Source organism: Papaver somniferum, unplaced genomic scaffold (assembly GCF_003573695.1).
Source record: "Papaver somniferum cultivar HN1 unplaced genomic scaffold, ASM357369v1 unplaced-scaffold_107, whole genome shotgun sequence".
NCBI lineage: Eukaryota > Viridiplantae > Streptophyta > Magnoliopsida > Ranunculales > Papaveraceae > Papaver > Papaver somniferum.
The window spans coordinates 3,735,959-3,755,074 of record NW_020619603.1 but is presented as its reverse complement, the minus strand read 5'-3'; the positions used below and the strand labels follow the sequence as shown (position 1 = coordinate 3,755,074).

The following is a 19,116-nucleotide window of genomic DNA, read 5'->3' as shown; positions in this document are numbered from 1 at the left end:
AGTTTTCTGGGTGAGATTTGGTTTGAAAGAACTGTTGCTGCTGTCGATATTGAAGAAGGATTTTGTTTTAGGTCGTCATGACCGGGAACAGTGCCGGAGATTGTTGAGAAGTGCTTGCAGGAGAAGAAGGTCTAAGGCCATAGTCTTGTGTGGGTCTCACGCAAGGGAAGAGACGAGAGTTTATGAAGAAAACAAAAAAAGGTTGCAGGAAGAGGGGTTTATTTTAAGGAGTGATAAACAAACAGCTAGGAGAAGGGCTTGAAATCCTGGCTTGTTCACGGTGGTGTTGCTGTTGCTGTTGCTGTTGGAGATTGACGATTCAGGGAATAGAAGAATTGATGGATGTTGTGATTTCCGAGGTGATGCTGCCATTATTAAGACAATGATGAACAAAAGAAAAAGATGATACTGTCATGGGTTTGTTTTAAGACAGGAAGAAGAAGGTGGTTCAAGATGGCGTATTGATGTTATGAAGTTCGGATTGGAGTTGAGCTTGCTTGCGGCATTAACTAAAGTGGTGATTGATGCTGTGGTTATTGGTACGGTTCAATGCTTCAAAGCTAAATAAGAAAGATAATGGTGATGATGTCATGTTGCGTGATTATCAATAGAAGAAAATACAGGCGTTGATTGTTATCGGTGGTGATGATAATTACCGATGGAAGTAATGGAGCTTGTGATAGCCGTTGTGAAGACTGCTGAGAACTGATGCAATTAAATTGATGTTGTTAGATCATGATTGACCACGATGGTAGTGAGTGGCTTTCGAGTTGGAGTGGAGCTCTTGGTTGGTTAAGAAATCAGTCAGGAAGAGAACCGAGCAAGACCAAGAGTGGTCTGATCTCATAAAAAAAAAAAGTAAACAGTAGTAGCTGAACGGTGGTTCCCATTGTGAAGTAAATATGAGAGTTTTAAAGACGTGATGATAACTAATTCTTATACGGGAGTCTGGTAATTGGTGTTGTCAATGGGAAAGCTCGAATTTGTGCTGGGCAGTGATGGTAAATAAGAAGTGGGTTGCTGCTAGTGTCGGAGGTAGACGATTAAGACTATTGATGAAGTCCGGGAATGGTTGGCTTGTGATAATTAGTGTGAGAACAGAGATGAGTTTGGTCTTGAGTAAACCAAAGAAGATGGTGCTGTGGCAGAGCATCGAATGTTGGTTGAGGTAAGAAGCTTAGGGTAAGTGGTTGATTCGAAGGATTAAGTCATGGAATCGAAAAAGACGAAAGGATCAAAGTTGGTATTGCAGTCAGAGGATTGGTACAGTTTGATAGAGGATCAAAGTTGGTATTGCAGTCAAGAGAACTCGTATAGTTTGATGGAGGTCAAAGCTGGTATTGCAGTCACGACTGGTACAATTTGATTAAGTTGATTGAATTCAGAGACTTAGAATGACAAGGAGTGTTGGGTGGATATGTTTGAGCTTAAGGGAGGATGTTGAAGTTTAAGCTCCAACATGCTAAGCTTAAGTGTGGTTGAAGAGTTTGTGACAGAAACTTGGAAGACCTCACAAAGTGTGGCAGACTGTGTTACTTATTGCTTGTGGCAGAAGCATAAAAAAGAAAAAGATTGGGAGAGAATCTTGACGAACAAAGAAGTGTGAAGGTTTCGCAACAATAGCGTGACTGGAACAAGAGAATAAGAAACAATATTAAGGTTGTGATCGTGAAGATATGGCAACATGTGTACTGTAGAAGAGAAGAAAGGTTTGTGAACTGTGAAAAGATCAGTTCTAGACATCACTAACCGTCGGTTGTGACTCTTGTTAAAGTAACATGTGAAGAGAAGATTGAAAGAAGAAGATGAGCTACAGTGCTCCGTGTTGAGATAAAGAATTTGGTTGGTTTTATGTTTGGTTAGCAAGTTGTATAGAGCATAATGAGGTGTTTCTAGCTTGTTAAGGTTTGTGTTCCGTTGCGATGAAGAAGACTGTGTAGGAAGAAAAGAGGTTTGTGAATTTGTGTTTACTGATTTGATAGTGATGACAGAATTCCGGTATGATAAAGAACAAGAACGTGTTAACGTTTACAAATGGAAGAAGAGGAATATAAAATGAGAAAAGACAAGGACGTGCAAACGTCGATCAATGGAAGAAGAGGGTTACAGAATTCTTGTTGAATGATATCTTGGTTTAAGGGAGGATGTTGGAAGTTAAACCAAGATATGGTGTTTTGGTTTTAGAGAGTTCCAGAAGAGTTATATTTAGAGTTTGTTCTATGTTAGGAAAGTGTGCTTTATTTAGGGTTTGTTTTTATTAGGAAATTGATTTGAGTGATCGTCAAGTTTGTGAGATTATAAGTAGGCTAATGAGCCATAAGAATTGTATACCGAATTTGATTATCAATGTAATCGTTTTATTACTTCCGCGTGTGCTCTCCTCTCTCTTGCTCGATCCTACAAACGTTTTCCTTATCAATGATTCCATATTTACATATGGGTTTCGAGTGCCAAAATAACCTCAACCCAAAACATATAGATGGAATTTCATTGAAAAGGGAAAGGTTGCCGACTTGCCGTACTTTGCCTCCCTAGATATATATGATATCATTACTCCGAATTTGAATTCACCATACTAGTTGATGAATATGATACGGGTTTCTGAATTGATGTGAGCTATCAATAGCTGGTAAATTTGCCATGTTATGGATGGATTTTGATTAGGTACGAATGTGATAAGAAATCCCCAATTACTTATTAGAATTCTAATCCCCAATTACTTAGAATTCCTAACGTTACAGTGAAATTATAAAGGGCTAAGGCCTAGTATAATATATAATATACTCATAAATGTTATGTCAGAGTATGGAAGAGTATCAAGATCTTAATACCAAATGAGTATCAAAACTTTATTATTATATTTCCAAATTTAAACCAAGTCAGTCCTATATAAATCAGTCATCATCCAATAATAACTTCATATTCTTTAAGATTCTGCTTTTTCAATCAAAATTATTAAGTAATATTGATGGCTTCATTCTCTGGTTTTAAGATTACAAGCTTTCTACCACTTGTGGTGGGATTAATTCTAGCATATCATGTAGTTATACTAGTGGAAGCAGGTAGGGATATTGCTAGTAGGTTATCCGAGGAAGAGGATCTGGAGTTGGAAAGGCAACTCAACATTCTTAACAAGCCACCTGTTAAAACAATCCATGTAAGTGTTAGGTCAATATTAGGTCGTCATATATGTTTTTTTACATAATTCTTATATAATCAATATTTTTTATTTTTGAATTTTGAACTGAACTTAATCGGCGAACATCCTAATCTTAATTTGTAAATATGAGGCCTTGTAATCTATGAGATTAATGTTGTATCCTATCTTGTTTATTATGGTAATAGACTCAACGAGGTGTTATCTACGATTGCATTGAATTCCACAAGCAACCCGCATTTGACAACCCTCTCCTTAAGAACCATGAGATCCCGGTAACTTTTTTTATCTCTCAATATGCGACATTTTCTTTTTTACTTACTCCTTCTCAAAGTAATTCCAGAAAAAATAACTCAATTTTCGTAATACCTTATGTCCAGATTTTTTGGCATGGTCTAATGGTTGAGTGTGTTACTTTCTCAGAAGATACATGAAACTGCATCTACAAGACCACATAAAACATTGGTGATGACTCAAATCGAAGAGTGTCCAAAAGGAACGGTTCCTATTCGTAGGACAACAAAAGAAGATCTGATCAGAGCCAAATATCTATCTTCCGCATCCAACACTGCTGGTGATGAATACGTAATTAATCGAACCCTAATAGTAATACTAATTACTTCTGATGAATTCTTTCATAGTATAATAATTTTTACTGGTTGTGAAAATTGTTCATTTTCAGAGAGCTGGTATGACCCTTCAAATAGAAGGTGAAAGATTTTTTGGAGTCAAAGGAGTTGCAAATATATGGCAACCCAGAGTAAACCCCGACCAATTTAGTGGAGCTGAAACTGCAATTAGAGCTGGGCCAGTAGAACAGATGAATGAAATCCAATTCGGATGGACAGTAAGTATTATATATATTCTCTCAATTTTACTCTGGCTGACAGTTATTTTAGAAATACCCTGACGACATGTATAATCTGGATCATACATCTAGGAAACTGATATATATCCTTTTGGATTGATGTCAACATCTTAGTTGACACTAACACTGCATTATTTGCATTGTTAAATTACCTAATTTACCTTTTGAGCTGTTGTTTTACTAAAGTTTTCTTATTATTATTTGACTAGTAATACATTTTACTTGCATTCATCAGGTAAACCCACAATTGTACGGGGATAATCTGACTGCAATGTTTGCATATTGGACGGTAAGTTTTTGGTAATAAAATTTATATTCATTTTTATGATCAGTGGTTTTTGACCCGGAAGCTCATTAACATTTTTTTTCCCTTTTTGTATTAGAGTGATGGTGGTAAATCGACAGGTTGCTATAATACTCTTTGCCCTGGATTTGTGCAAGTTGATCCGAAATCAACTCCTGATATGTACCTCGTCAACATATCGGTTGTTGGAGGCACACAGTATGGACTTCACATGGAAATTTCTATGGTGCGTAACTAAGCCAAATTATATTTAGGCTCCTAGTAGCATTTATTTATTTTGGTGAACACAAGAACAAATATCCTTGATATTCGTTGAACCAAAGGCCAAATTACCAAGTATTAAGTAACGTGTGTGTCATATTACAGGATCGTGAAACTGAAAACTGGTGGCTGATACTCGAAGATACCACTAAAATTGGCTATTGGCCAGCAGAACTATTCCAGCGTTTAAATTTAGGCGCCGAGTATATATATTGGGGTGGTCGTGTAAAGTCCGGACAAGATGGGATACCAGAAATGGCTAGTGGTAATCTACCAAATAGGCATCCCGATCACGCTGGTTATTATTCAAAACTTCAATACAAAAACCAGGACGATATCCCTGGGATTCCTGATGACAGGGTTCAACTTACAGTTGATTGTAAAGCGTCATATAATTCCCTTTGGGATAATGAACACACCATCCTTCACTATGGAGGACCTGGTGGTGGAACATGCGCTTGAGTGCTGAACGTTGATGTTGGGCAAATAAAAGTTGTTGGACTAAATATAAGGAATGTATTACATAGCATGCCTCAAGTTTTTCACCATAAATACATTTGTCACTTTCCTATTTCTACTGAACTTAATCATTTTCGCAACCCAAGTATAAGATCGACTAGCATTATCTGAAATTTCCACATTCTACCGCACTATATATATCCTTTGTCGGACTTCTTGCGGTCTTTTTTTTTTACTAAAAGACTTCTTTCTGTCTTTTTTTTTTTCAGAGGAACAACAGGCTTCACATCATTTCAGAAACACTAAGCAACTGATTGTTGAGGTTAAATGTTTGTTATTCAGTTGGACATTAACCACTGATATTCTTTGGGGTTTCGGTTTATCAATTTTGATATGCAATTGGGATGCTGTGATTCACGCATCTGTGTAGCTCTTCTCTTTGTCACTTTTCCGGTGACTAAGGCTAACCCCTATGTGCTAGATTGGCCAAAAAGTGTTGCAAATCAAAAAATAAGTGTTGGAAAAAAGTTAACAGTGATAGTTGATAGTTCTCTCTCCTACCAGGTGCTCGCAGTCCAACTATCAGCGAGATTGAAACGCTGAACCGTTCGGCGCTCAAAAAGTGGTCTAAACGCTGAACTGTTCAGCGCTGGGAGAAATTTTTCTGATGTAACGGCTGAGATTTAAAGCGCCGAACCGTTCGGCGTTATATGGTGGTCCCGCTGCTAATCTAGATGCTAGATTAGCCATTCCATAGGACTTAGGAGGTTGCCCATGCTGACGTGGATGGCCAATCTAGCAGCTAGATATCTAGCCCATAGGACTAAGCCTAAGAGTTTTTCTAATAAAATCTGTCTTTTCCGTCAAAAAAAAAAAAAAACTAGTAAAGAAAGTATTTTATTGAAGAATTACGGACTTACATCAAGTTTTATCCTATATGAGAATTCAACGTGAAAATTATCTACCAACAACACAGGATTTTGACTAATTTAGCGTCCTCACCTAACAAATTAATCGGTTATTTCACTTGTCTCCGTTGTTAATGGTAAATCCGATTTCAATGACTTAACGTGAAAGACACAAAACAAGCGTAACTCAAAATCAAATCTCTCAATTGATTAAAATATTCTCATGGCTCAGAAAACTCTAAGCAAACACTTTCATAACAAGAAACAAACTCTGAAAGACTGGGTCACTAAATGGCTTATAGATGTTGCAATAAATAAGAATGCTGGTGTTGTCTTTTCTATTGCTTGAAACATTTGGAAAGATAGATGTTACCATGTTTTTCAGGGGAAAAATCTTAATCATCATTTAACTGCTAGACTCTCTCTTAAGCTTGTTAATGATACTGAACTACATCTGCACAACTCTGATACTCATGTTAATACTAGATCAGTTCCTGTTGTGGATAAAACAATTGATCAAGTTACTAGTTCTTTGCCTATTGATTGTCATGTAGTTTTTAGTGATGCTGCCTATGATAAAGATACTAACCTATCTGGTATTGGTTTGGTCTTGACGGACCTTGCAGGCTCATTTATCAGATGCAAGCTCAAAGCCGGGAATGTGAGGAATGATGAAGAAGCTGAAAGTCTGGCCTTGTTTGAAGCAATGAATTGGGCAAAAGACAAAGGCCTAGATAAAGTATGCTTTGTCAGTGATGCTAAAGCAGTTATAGACTCTTTTAATTCTAGTAATAGCCAATTGCACTAGGAAAATAAAACATTCATAGATGACTGTAAATCAATCATTTCTTGTTTTAGTCTAGTTAGATTTGAATTTCTAAAAAGAAACAATACTATGTTGGCATACAAAGCTGCAAAGTTCTGTAGAAGGTCTAGAACCTTTGGCGAATGGATGGGGTACATCTCTGAATTCCTAAACTCTACTATGTAACTTTCTCAATTAATATAATTCATTTTTTCTAGCAAAAAAAAAGTTTACTTCTTGTGCATGTAAAACAAAGCTAGTTGCTCCCAAAAAAATAAATACCGCGTCAACTTCAGCTAGTTGCTTCCACAGCAGTTGCATCATCTTCTACTAGTTGCTTCCATACTATCTTGGTTTAACCTTCGATATCCTCCCTTCAACCAAGATACTGTTTACTGACATCCCAAGCTTTCCACACAAATAGATAAAAGTATTAGATTTCAAAGACTTTGTGAAAATATCAGCTACTTGATTTCACATTCATCTCCTTGTTACTGACAAGTTCTCTAATGTAATGATGTTTGATATCAATATGTGCTTAACCCTTCCATGAAGCGAAGGATTCTTTGTCAACGAAATTGAGGACTTAATATGACATTAATCCAAGATATGTAATCTCAAATTCTTTAACCATATCCTTCATGAATTTCTTGATCATCTCTGAGTTATTACTAGTGATTATAAGATTTTCCACATATAAACAAACTATAATATGATTGCCAAGAGAATCAACTTTCAAATATAGAGTATGCTCCTGTGGACATCTTATAAATACCTTCTCAATGAAGTAAGAATTTACTCTTGTATACCATACAAAGCTTTATTTAGCGTGTATACTTGATTCTCCTTCCCCTCCATAACATAACCTGCTGGTTGTGCAACATACACTTCTTCTTCTAGTACATCATTCAAAAAAGATGACTTCACATCCATCTGAAAAATCTTTCAATGCTTCTGCGCACCTAAAGAAATAATCATAGGTATTGTATCAAGTCTTGTAACTGGTGCAAACATTTCTGAATAACCTATTCATTGTTTCTATCTATATCCCTTAGCAACTAATCTTGCTTTCAATCTATCTACTTCACCATTTGATTTTTTTTTTTTTGTAAACCCACTTAACACATATAGCTTTCCTTCCTTGTGGAAGTTCACTAAGTTACCTTGTGTTATTTTTCTCAATTGAGTATATTTCATTCTCCATAGATTGTACCCATCCCTTATTTTTTGAAGCTTCTTCATAAGCTATAGGATCACAGTCTCCAAAGAGTGAAAAATTAATCACTTCATCATCTGTATCTTCATCATCTCTTGATAAGACATAATCATCCATACGTGCTGATGTGACATGATTTTTTTTCTAGGTATTCCTTCTTCTTGTTGTGGTGCAACACCAGTTCTTGCTTCTTCTTGATGTCTTACAACATCATTTTGTGTTCACTTCTTGTTCAACTATAACTCGTACTGTTTTGATAATTTCATTTGTTGGAGTAGTATTTCAATCCCATTGAGAGTCTTCATCAAAGATCACATATCTGCTTGTGAGAACTTTTCATGTTTCTAAATTGAAAGGTTTATATCCTTTTTTACTGAACTATAACCGACAAGAATACACTTCTCCCTCTTATCATCCAACTTCTTTCTAATTTCTTTAGGGACATGCATGTGCATATGCAATGCATCCAAATATATTATATGATTTCTTAAACTTGATCTTGTACCACTCCAAGCCTCTTATGATGTTTTTATTATCGGGATAATTGGGAAACTGTCCCATATTTCGATGCCCCGTCGGGAAAATGCCCCACGAAAAAATGTTATGGGAAAATGCCCCACCGTCCAATTTTCCATCCAAATGGTCAATATCTCCCAAGATGAGAAATCGTGCATTGTTCAAATTACCGAATGGCCTTAATTAGATTAAAGGTGGAGAAGACGCCACGTATACAGATCCACTTGAAAGTACCTGTCGATGAAATCAAACGGCTTGAAATCTTACGTTTTCTGCCAAAGAAAAACACACACTATATATCATTATCTTCTCTTATTATTGTCTCCTATTGTCATCTTTCTCTTCAGTTCAACAGAAATGTCGAGAGGCGAGTTCGAGAGATTCATAAAAAAACAAACTAGGTTAACTTCTTTGTTAGGTCGAGATGACAGTTTACTGTTAAGGTGTTACGATTATGACGAGCTAATGAAACAAGAAAGAGGTGAGTTTACTGGTGCAGGGTTTCTAAGAAGAAGAATGGAGCAGTTGAAGTTGGATAAGTGAATCAAAGCTATATACAATACAAACAAGTAAGTAAAATCAAACCCACACCTTTTTTTATCCAAAATTACATGTTTATTGTGTCAATTTGATAATGAAATGAAATTTAATTTCTAGGGTTAATAACACTTGAGGATTTTTCTGTTTTATATATAAATTAGGGTTTAATATTGAAACTGAATGTAATATTACAATTTTAGATGATTTTGATTTACTGAAATTGGGTATTTTCCTGAAACTAGGGTTGAAGATAAAGGAAGGAAGAAGAATGGAAGCTATAAGACTCGTAAATCGTAAGTTCATGAAATCCATTTCTTGTTTGAATTATTTTACTGAAATGGAATGATTGACTGAATGATATAAACATGATATGAACTGTAATCGTCCAAATGTGAACTGAAATTGATTGATTGATTGATTAATTATGTTTGTACTGAAATTTAGGTTTTCAGATGTGGGGAGATTCTGAAAATTAGGGGTTTAATTACTAAAATGAGAGTAATCAATTATATCATGAATGACTGAATTTGATGTCTTTGAACATGAAATGAATGTGTTCAATTTTATGTATGTTTGAATATCCTGAAATTTGTTGGTTCCTCGGAACCCATGTAGGAATCCCTGAAAAAGAATTCTCCAGGTGTTGGATGTGGTGTTAGTTGAGCCACACCGAGTAATAGTTGGCCAAGTCAGAGTAGGAAGCATGACAAGTTATAACTAGTAACTTTCTTCTAAATGTGTGCCTTGGCTCTGGTGACTTACTTAAAAATGGATATCGTTGTGACTTCTCGCGTAATGTTTTACAATGAAATAAACTGCATAACCTCAGAAATTCTTTGGTAGATATTTTGCTCTTCTTATAAATCGTTCATCTCCATTATGGTTCTATTTTTTATTTTTGCAACACCATTATTTTATGGTGTATATCTAGCTATTACTTGATATTGAATACCATGTTCTTTCATGAAGATATCAACAAAAGTATACTCTTTTCTTATATGTTCTTAAAATCTTGATGCTCTTACCAATTCGTTTTTTAGCATAAGCTTTAAAACAAACCCTCACAATTATTGCAAGGATTTAGAAAAGAAAGCATTCAACGAGGCTGTATGTAGAGCGTTATACACTCGTATACATAAATTGCTTGTGTAATATGCAGAGCCGTATTGATTGTTGTCTTGCAGATGGTGTCCGTCTTTAGATTGTTGTCTTGCAGATGGTGTCCGGCTTTAGATTCTCGATCAATTCGGTATGTTATAAATTAATATACCACTACCTTATATTTATACACTTCTTCGTTAATAACGCATTTACGACGGTAGAAGTCAAATTCAGTAGAACCTCGTTATTGTAAATTAATTCGTGATAAATTATTTCCAGCCCAATTTTGCCTTTTCTTATATGAGGAACCCTCCATTTAAATTCTCTATATTAACAACCCATAATTAGTGAAAAACATGATGCAATTACAAAAGTAACCTTTTATCTACATATTTATTTCTTTTTTATTTTTAGAAAATAGTTAGTAAAATTCGTGAAATCTTCCTAATATATCTCCCAAAAATAACTCCTTCAAATTCTCCCTAAAATAACTCCCTAATTAGTTAAACTCTTTAATAAAAATCAATCCTAAAAAATCTCTCTAAAGTAATTCTACCGGGTCGGGATCCCTTGTCCTCCTCTTCCATGTGCCATGGTGCCCCTCCAATTAAACGCTGCCATGTGGTTTCAATTTTCTACCCATATATTTATCATTAAATGTATCTATTTAGATCAGGAAAGAGTATAAAATATAAAATATTTACAGTCAAATGTGAGAAGACAATCAACCAGATTATGAATTGGAGTTGGAGAAATGAAGATATGTATAATACACAACCTTTATGAACGTGAAAGCCATGCCCATAATTAGTAAAGCATTTTTTACCAGCCCATGAGTCCTTCATAATATACGGAGTCTAATGAGCTATAAGAAGTGTAGGGGCAAAATATCGCATAAGTCTTTTGTAAGTGTGCTGTCATCCATTATGTAAATATCTATATAAAGAGAAATGCAGGGGAGAGAAATGGAGGATAGACACTTTACAGAGGACACATTAGTGGAGAGAGAAACATAATTTGTATTATTATTATCATCTTCTTCTTCTTTCAAGAAACTAGAGCTCCAAATACTCATTAATGGAGTCTCAATTGTAATCCATATGTAATTCAATAATCATAGTGAAACTTAATCCCGTGGATGTAGATCACATTGATCGAACCACGTAAATCCTTGTGTCTCTCTTTACAATTTAGCACTTTAATCTTTATTTTGATTGTGAAATAGATTTAGATCTAGAATTTAGTAATGACGTGTGTTGTAGCCTGCAACTACATTTTTGGCGCTAGAAACAGTACATGCTTGTGAGATTGGAGAAGATTCAAAGAAATTAGCAATTGTTGGTGATAAATTCAATTGGATCTGTGAGCTACAAGGGAAACTATGGAAGTTTTGGGCGAAATTTGAAAGAACAGAAGAAGAGTTGAATAAATATCCAAGAAATCCAACCAAACTACATCAACAGTATGTTCAACAGGAGAAATCTCTTTCACATATTTGTGATTCTGTGTACAATTGTCTAGATCTAGGAATTTTCAAGAAATTGTTTTTGAAAAAATTCATTACAAAATTAGATTTTTCATGCGAACAAGTTGTGAAGCTTTGAAGAAGTAATCTGTTGAGATGAGCTACCAATTAACTGTAAAGAAAAGGTGGATTAAAAGCATCTTGGCAAAAAAGAGATATATGCGACGACAGCAACACGGGAAGAAGCGAAGAATAACCATTTTCATTGTACTACAAGTGATTGGAAGACTTCTGCGCGTGAGATGTAAAGGACAGAGGAAAAAATCAACGGACCCCAGCTGAAATCCTACAATGACCTTGCGATAGCATCGCTCAAAGAGAAAAGACCAGAAAAGTATCATTGACAAAATTTAGTGGAGAACTTTATCAGTAATATGAATTTAATTTGTTGCAAGCGAACAAGATAGCACATGAGGAATCACCATCAATAACTAGTGCGAAGAAAACACACGTGTAAACAAGAAATCAGATTTGGAAAAGAAGAATAAAGTCTACGCAGGTTCACAACACGAAGAAATAAAACGTAACATCAAGGAAGAGGACTGGATAGTGCGATAAATTCGCACAGTAGAATTCGAGTTTGACACAGCGCGATAACAGCTACTTGGAATCAGATTCTTGCAGAGAAGAACAGTTCAAACCATTGAGCAAAGTTTTGTGAAGCAAGAAATCTGCCAACTTCGCAGAGAAATCTTTGCAGCTGATAGAGGAAAACTTAGAATAACATGCAAAGTTAGAAAAGAAGTTGACAGGTGGAGGAGAGCATCGTTGTTGCGCGAAAGAACCCTGGCAGAGCTATAAATTCTAAAGATGAAATGAACTCAGAGCAAAAGAACAAGTACAACGCGAAGTAGAAGAACATAACTAAAATTTATTTCAGTAAATGCATATGTTACTTCATAGTCAATATCAGCAAGGAGGGGATGCAAAAATGGGTTTCTGCGAAGTTTATCTGAAACTCAGAAGAAATTTACACGAAGATTCAGCAATAAAACTTCTATGCAAAGAAACTAAGGGACAAAGATGACGTAAAGGAGAAAGAAATAGACATCTACAAATGCGAATCGAACGCACCTAGTTTGCAAAGGCAAAGCTCACAGACGAAGAAGAGAGCTGCAACAAGGGAGCTTACACCAGCAGGACGAAAATAAAAGAATGGAAAAGAGATTGGTAAGGCTAGTAGAAAAAGTAGCAAATCTGAACCACAGGTAACAACAGATGGAGTTCGAGAAGTTCGGATCAATAAACTTGATGCAATCCAACCTATAATTCTGATTAGAAGCTTGCCGGTCAAAGTGAAGGCATCCACATCAAAGATGCATACAAATGATTAGAAATCCAGATAAACGAAGAGCAAAAGATCAAAAAAGTAAAGTAGCAGTTCACTGAAGAATAACTCCTAGTGTTCAGTAAATAATCAAAACCCAAGTATTTGTTTTAATGAATGAAAGCTTAAGAAACTCAATGATCAAACTACAGCAGTAACGGAATTTCAGTGCAGTCAGTTAAGAACAGGATTCAAAACACATCAGTTGGAACTCAATAGCATAAATCCGTGACAACAAGAGGATGAAGACGAAGCAAACTTCTGATGATTATACATAGAGCGATAACATGAATAAGGTGTGCGAATGTTACCGCACCAACAAAAACAGGAAGCTTGAACAGTTGGTCCAGAGAGAGGAGTACGAGATTGAGGTCAAGAGACCGATCCTCATTACCTCATTAATATTTTTTCACGCATTATGTACAACTGCCGGGAAGATAATTAGACTAAGTTTGCGAATAAAGGACTTTCTCTCACAAATAGGAGTTGGAGAGTTGGAACAAATGGCCATGAGCGAAGTTAATGAGTTCATACACAATTTTTTCTCATATTTTTTGCCCAAAAGCTTTATGCGAACATAAAGTCAAGTTTTAACAGTGTGCCATAATTTGGCACAAAAAAGGTCAACTTTCAATAAATGTGCGTTTATTTCGCACAGAAGAATATGCACAGATGGTCAAACAAGAAATATCCAAACAACAGATCCAGAGTTCAAATCCTACCTCCTACACATATTTTTGCAGAATGTTTCTAAAAAAAGTGTTATCATCGCATTGAAACCTTAATATAAGGCACAAGTGACACCTCAGAATAATACCTTAATAAAAGGCACCAGAAATGATATTTATTATCAGATTGGCTAGGAATCCAACTGTGGTGTGCAACCTAGTTCGCATACATGCAAGAGGCAAAAGAATACACATAAATAAGACATATCGCATGTCATAGTCGGAGAACCTAGAAGGCATGACTCAAGGGAAGGCTACACCGACCCCGGAACTTGAGTTGTGGAGATTTGGGGCGAGAATAAACGAAAGTGCCCATCCGGGAGAGATACCTTAAATTTTCAGTCTAAGATAATAATCTTAGATTGAGAGCCTAAGGTAAGAAAGGCTCTCCCAAGGAGTGCAGAAACTCGATCAGGGCGCCGAGGTATACGGTTGAGTCAAGAGTGCCCGGGGCATCTGAAGCGTACCTTGCCACTCTTAACAAGTCCTGACTATGATGCACTCGGTCCGAAGATACCCCACTTAGGGTGCGGTCTTGTAACCACAAAACCTCATCGGTAGTGGGATACGAGACTGCGAAATCAACTTGTTGTTGATATCAGATGGGAAGATCCATAATCTTAACCTGATAGAGGTAAGATTCCTTGAAGGGGCAACCAGGGGGAAGATAAGGACAACACCCTCCATTAGGGAGATGAATTGTGTCAAAAGACGACAATGTTACAGGGCTTTTAATCACGGGAGTACTTAGGCCTGTCACTTTGTCGCATAGAGATATCCTGAAGAGGCAATAATACAAGAGATGATAAGGCAAGATCAATGGGTCGTTGCATGAAAGTGAAAAGACTGCCTGCGATTTTTCCGCCCGACCAAATTGAGGCAACAATAAGACCTCTACATAGGGAGGCGAAGTAAGACCACACTAGACACACATAGACCTATATATTATGATGACTATATTATTATTATGCAGGAATAAGGGAAAAGAAGCAACAATACAATGCGATACGATGAACTAAAGATGGACAAAGAACAAAGGTAAGTAACTAAACGTTATCTATACATTACATGAAAGCATCGCATACACATTCATGGCATAAGCATCGCGTATACATTCATGGAATAAGCATCACATATACAGTCACATATATATTATAATTGTACAAGTGTTTTCCAAATCTTTATGGAATACTATAAAGGAGTCTCCCCTCATTGATAAAGAACATAGGCAAAGATGGATTACCAAGAAAACATTTTTGTTCTTTATCCACTCGGTCAGAATCTTTGAAACTAAAGTAGGTAGATGTGGAGATCGAAGATAAGGCTAAGAAGCAGGCACTGTGATTTTTGTCACAAACAGAAATTCTCACAGATGCTTTAAGGCTGAGCGAATAACCAATAGGTCACGGGTTCAAGTTCGGGCACATACATATTTTTGATTTTCTTTTCATTTTCAAGGACGAATACAAGAACAAGTAAAAAATGTTATGCGAAAATCTCACACAGAGGTGTTGAACAGTTGGATAAGGAAGCAGAGTATGTGATCATAGTCATGTGTTCGAATCCCACCATCTGCATACTTCTTACTATTTTTTACTACAGGCGAAGATCAGTATAAAATTCGCAGACTCTTAATTATTCCAACAATTGAGGCAGTGCAGTTGGTCAAGCTTCGACAGAACAAGTTGTAGCACTCGGGTTCGAGTCTCCATATTCGCACAAAATTTTTGCCTCACCAATATTTATATCGTAAACATTTCCTTCGCAGACGTTTATCTTGTGAATATTCGCAGCACGAACAAATACTTCAGAGAAATTTCGCACAGATCAGAGTTAATGATTATTTCGCACAGATATTTGGCATAGGAAGGTTGGCACAGTTGGTTTAGTGCGATACCATACAAGTAGAAGGTCGCAGGATCAATTCTTACCTTCGCATTTGTTTTTTCTATGCGACATTTATACTTCATGCAATGTATTCACATAATTTATTTGCAATACTTCTTATATTTTGAAGATTCATATTTCTTATATTTCTTCAAAGATACTTCATACTTCTTATACTTCTTCAAGGGTACTTTATACTTCGCATACTTCAAGAAATGATACTTCATATATACTTCTCAAATCTTCGGAACTTCACAAAAGAATAGAGGAAAGTATGTACTTTTCAAGTCCAGTATTCTTTCGCTCGTTCCTTCAACAACAAAGATTAAAGACTACTGCAACATCACGCATCTCGCACCAACGACTACAACAAAGTGGATTTTTCCTTGAAAATCACTCTTCAAGCGATATTCAAGAAAAAAGAGGAAAAATGTAGGGGCAAAATATCGCATAGGTCTTTTGTTAGTGTGCGAGATGGATTCATTTCCTAGTGTGCGAGAATGTCGCACGATATCCGAAAATAGGGGAAATATTAGTTGTACCCCACTATATGTGAGCTGTCATCCACTATGTAAATATCTATATAAAGAGAAAGGTAAAGGAGAGAAATGGAGGATAGACACTTTAAATAGGACACATTAGTAGAGAGAGAAACAAAATTTGTATTATTATTATTTTCTTCTTCTTCTTTCAAGAAACTAGAGCTCCAAATACTCATTAATGGAGTCTCAATTGTAATCCATATGTAATTCAATAATCATAGTGAAACCTAACCCGTGGATGTAGATCACATTGATCGAACCACGTAAATACTTGTGTCTCTCTTTACAATTTAGCACTTTAATATTTATTTTTGTTGTGAAATAGATTTAGATCTAGAATTTAGTAATGGGGTGTGTTGTAGGATTTCCTGCAACTACAAGAAGATCATCTAAACCTATTAAACCAGGTTATACTATGAATGTCTTATAAAAAAATTGTTCATTATATTTTGTCATTATATTTTGTTTCATTGTTTGATGGAACTCGTTCATGAAGGTGGAGATAAAGGTTTGGATCTTGGTTTGCATATGATTTCCTGATATGGAAAGAATTAAAGAAAATATATTTTCTTTCTCGACTTTAATAGATTTTCATAACTGTTTATAAATGGGAAGAAAATAAACACCATATGGCAGCGTCTAATTGGAGGGAAACCATGGCACACGGAAGAGGGGGACAGGGGATCCGGAGCCAATTCTACTTCATGTCGTTTGACTATGGAAACTTTAGCTATCATACTTTAACGAAAGTTGCAATTTTTACAAGTTATAATTTTGTGAAGATTTTTGTTAAAGGGAGCGGAAAATGCTATCCGAGGAGTGCATAAATCGTACTCGACACATCAACTCATACCTAGCTAATATTTTTTTACTTATTCGGACTAAATTGCCCTACTACATACACCAGGCCGCCACCATCCCAAAATAAAATCAACCCCACCAGGCCGCCATCATCAGTACCATCACCAACACAGCAATCAATTGGTTTGCGGATACCATGATGGCCAAATACAGAAAACAACTTATCTTTGCTATTGTATGCTGAGCAAAGATTAATTTAGTCTCACATAAAATATGAAACCCTAAATTCAATCTAAAACTAATAATCTCAAATGTACATCTAGTATTTTGGGCTACATATATATATATAGTCTTAATGATGGGTTTCGATATATTCAATCACGGATTCTTCAAAAATTTCCACAATTAATTAGTCTAGGAAGAGCGGAAGAGTGCTCCAGCTTAAGAAGGTTTGAAACTTTGAAATAAAGAAGGTCGTCAATCGTCATTGTACTGGGATTAGTCACAACTCATAACTAAAACCCCAGGTGACTGTGCTTGGTTTATATGCCAGATTTGGCATATTCGTTTGGCTTTGTAACTTTCAGCAACTGAATTTGGGGCATGTGGATGCTGTATGGCATAAATCTCAGTACAAAAATCAAACTGTGGGGTGCGATGAGGAATATGAAATCCACTTATTCCGAGCTTACAAACAAAGATGTCCACAAAAAATAAAGTAACTACGACTTGTGTAGTGATAATGAACTAGTAGTACTAGTTGGCTATTCAGCACGCCAATGGCCAATTAATATCTTTTATATAGTCAGGGGTTTGAAGTTGAACCAGAATTTAATCGATAAGCAAGCAAATTTGACTTGACTATGTTTTGTCTAGTCTCTATACTACTAGTACTATTCAACTGCTCGAAGTTGATAAAGATAAGATGAGAAGAAATTTACATCCGTAAGAAGAAGGATCACCAACGAAACGTAAAAGATCCATGTTTGTAGCTCTTATCATCTCTCAATCATTTTCTTGGTATATTCTATAAGAGAGATAAGTAGTTGATATATTGTAGTTCAAAAGAGTAAAAATGTTAGGACTTGGGAGTCTACTCATGGTGGCGATAGAGGAATGGATATCAATGACGACATCTTCAGCAACTACTTATCTGAAGGCAGCAGCATGAGCACGCTAATGTTGGTTTGCATGATTATAGCATGAAAATAGCGTTCACAAAAAATAAAGTACATGTGCTTATGCCAAATCAAAAAGTAATGTCGGGATTCAAAGATCCAAGTTGCTTGGAGTTCCCCTTTTATAGACATTCAAAGCACAGGTTGCTTTAGGTTTAAGCTAAGATAGTTTTGGAACCAAGCAAATAATTTCCACCATTAGATGAATCTTTGAATCTGATCTACATAAGCAAGACACACACTCCGGTTAGGTGAAACCGTAACCGAACCGTGTACAAAGACTATGTTCAACATGGTTAGCCGAAACTAGCCGGTTTGAACTTAAAATCTTAATCTTCATTTTCATGAACACATAAGACATCAACTCTGAGTCACAAACATGTGATTAAATAAGTCTAGTGTTTATATAGAATTAATCAAATGTTAATTATCTCATAGAAATAATTTAAACACACTTGAAAATATAATCGACATGGTTAGTAGGTGTACAAGGTACAAATATCATTGCCGTTCGTGAGTTGGTTCAGTCATAGTACGCATACCTGAATAACATCAATGACACATATCACTGTTCCAGGCTATTTTCGAATGATAAAACTTGAATTATGATTTTAGTTCCGAATAATAAATTCTCCTTAATCAAAATTCATCGAGTATGAACAAATGTTCATTAAGATTAGTTATTATATTCCGAGAAAGTATCAAGATAAACTTGACTCAAAATTCTTGTCTATGCATACTAGTCTAATTAGTTTTGCAACATCGTCTCAAATGATAGAAAAGTGAATATAACTTGAGATATAGGTGGTTCAGTCCTCACTTACCTTTTGTTGATGAAGTTCTCCAAAAGCTTCGGTTGATATTCTCCTTCAAACGGTAGAATGCAATGATGACTCTGTTTCTCAACTACATTTTTATCCTAGTCCGAGACTTAACTAATTGTAGACTAGAAATCAAGATATAATTTTGACACTAAATTTGACAACAAGCTTG

General features: G+C 35.8%; 1 protein-coding gene and 1 long non-coding RNA gene across 2 annotated transcripts; both read left to right on the top strand.

Annotated features, from left to right (window-relative positions):
- Positions 1-2,942: 2,942 nt before the first annotated feature.
- LOC113327762 lies at positions 2,943-5,129 on the top strand. The gene is made up of 7 exons (XM_026574895.1): positions 2,943-3,157; positions 3,346-3,432; positions 3,584-3,742; positions 3,840-4,004; positions 4,261-4,314; positions 4,409-4,555; positions 4,696-5,129. The coding sequence occupies exons 1-7, from the start codon at positions 2,969-2,971 to the stop codon at positions 5,050-5,052; spliced, it is 1,158 nt and encodes a 385-aa protein (XP_026430680.1). The 5' UTR covers positions 2,943-2,968; the 3' UTR covers positions 5,053-5,129.
- A 3,708-nt stretch (positions 5,130-8,837) lies between these two features.
- On the top strand, positions 8,838-11,240 carry LOC113328406. Its single transcript, XR_003349387.1, has 3 exons — positions 8,838-9,063; positions 9,277-9,327; positions 10,219-11,240. It is a non-coding gene; the product is annotated as an uncharacterized LOC113328406 (long non-coding RNA).
- The last annotated feature ends 7,876 nt before the right edge of the window (positions 11,241-19,116 follow it).

Excerpts from the sequence above, each read along its gene's own strand:
- LOC113327762 (XM_026574895.1), top strand. The coding sequence starts at position 2,969 with ATGGCTTCATTCTCTGGTTTTAAGATTACAAGCTTTCTACCACTTGTG. Across the intron at positions 4,005-4,260 it reads AAATCCAATTCGGATGGACA|GTAAACCCACAATTGTACGG; the intron begins GTAAGTATTATA and ends TGCATTCATCAG. Across the intron at positions 4,556-4,695 it reads TTCACATGGAAATTTCTATG|GATCGTGAAACTGAAAACTG; the intron begins GTGCGTAACTAA and ends GTCATATTACAG.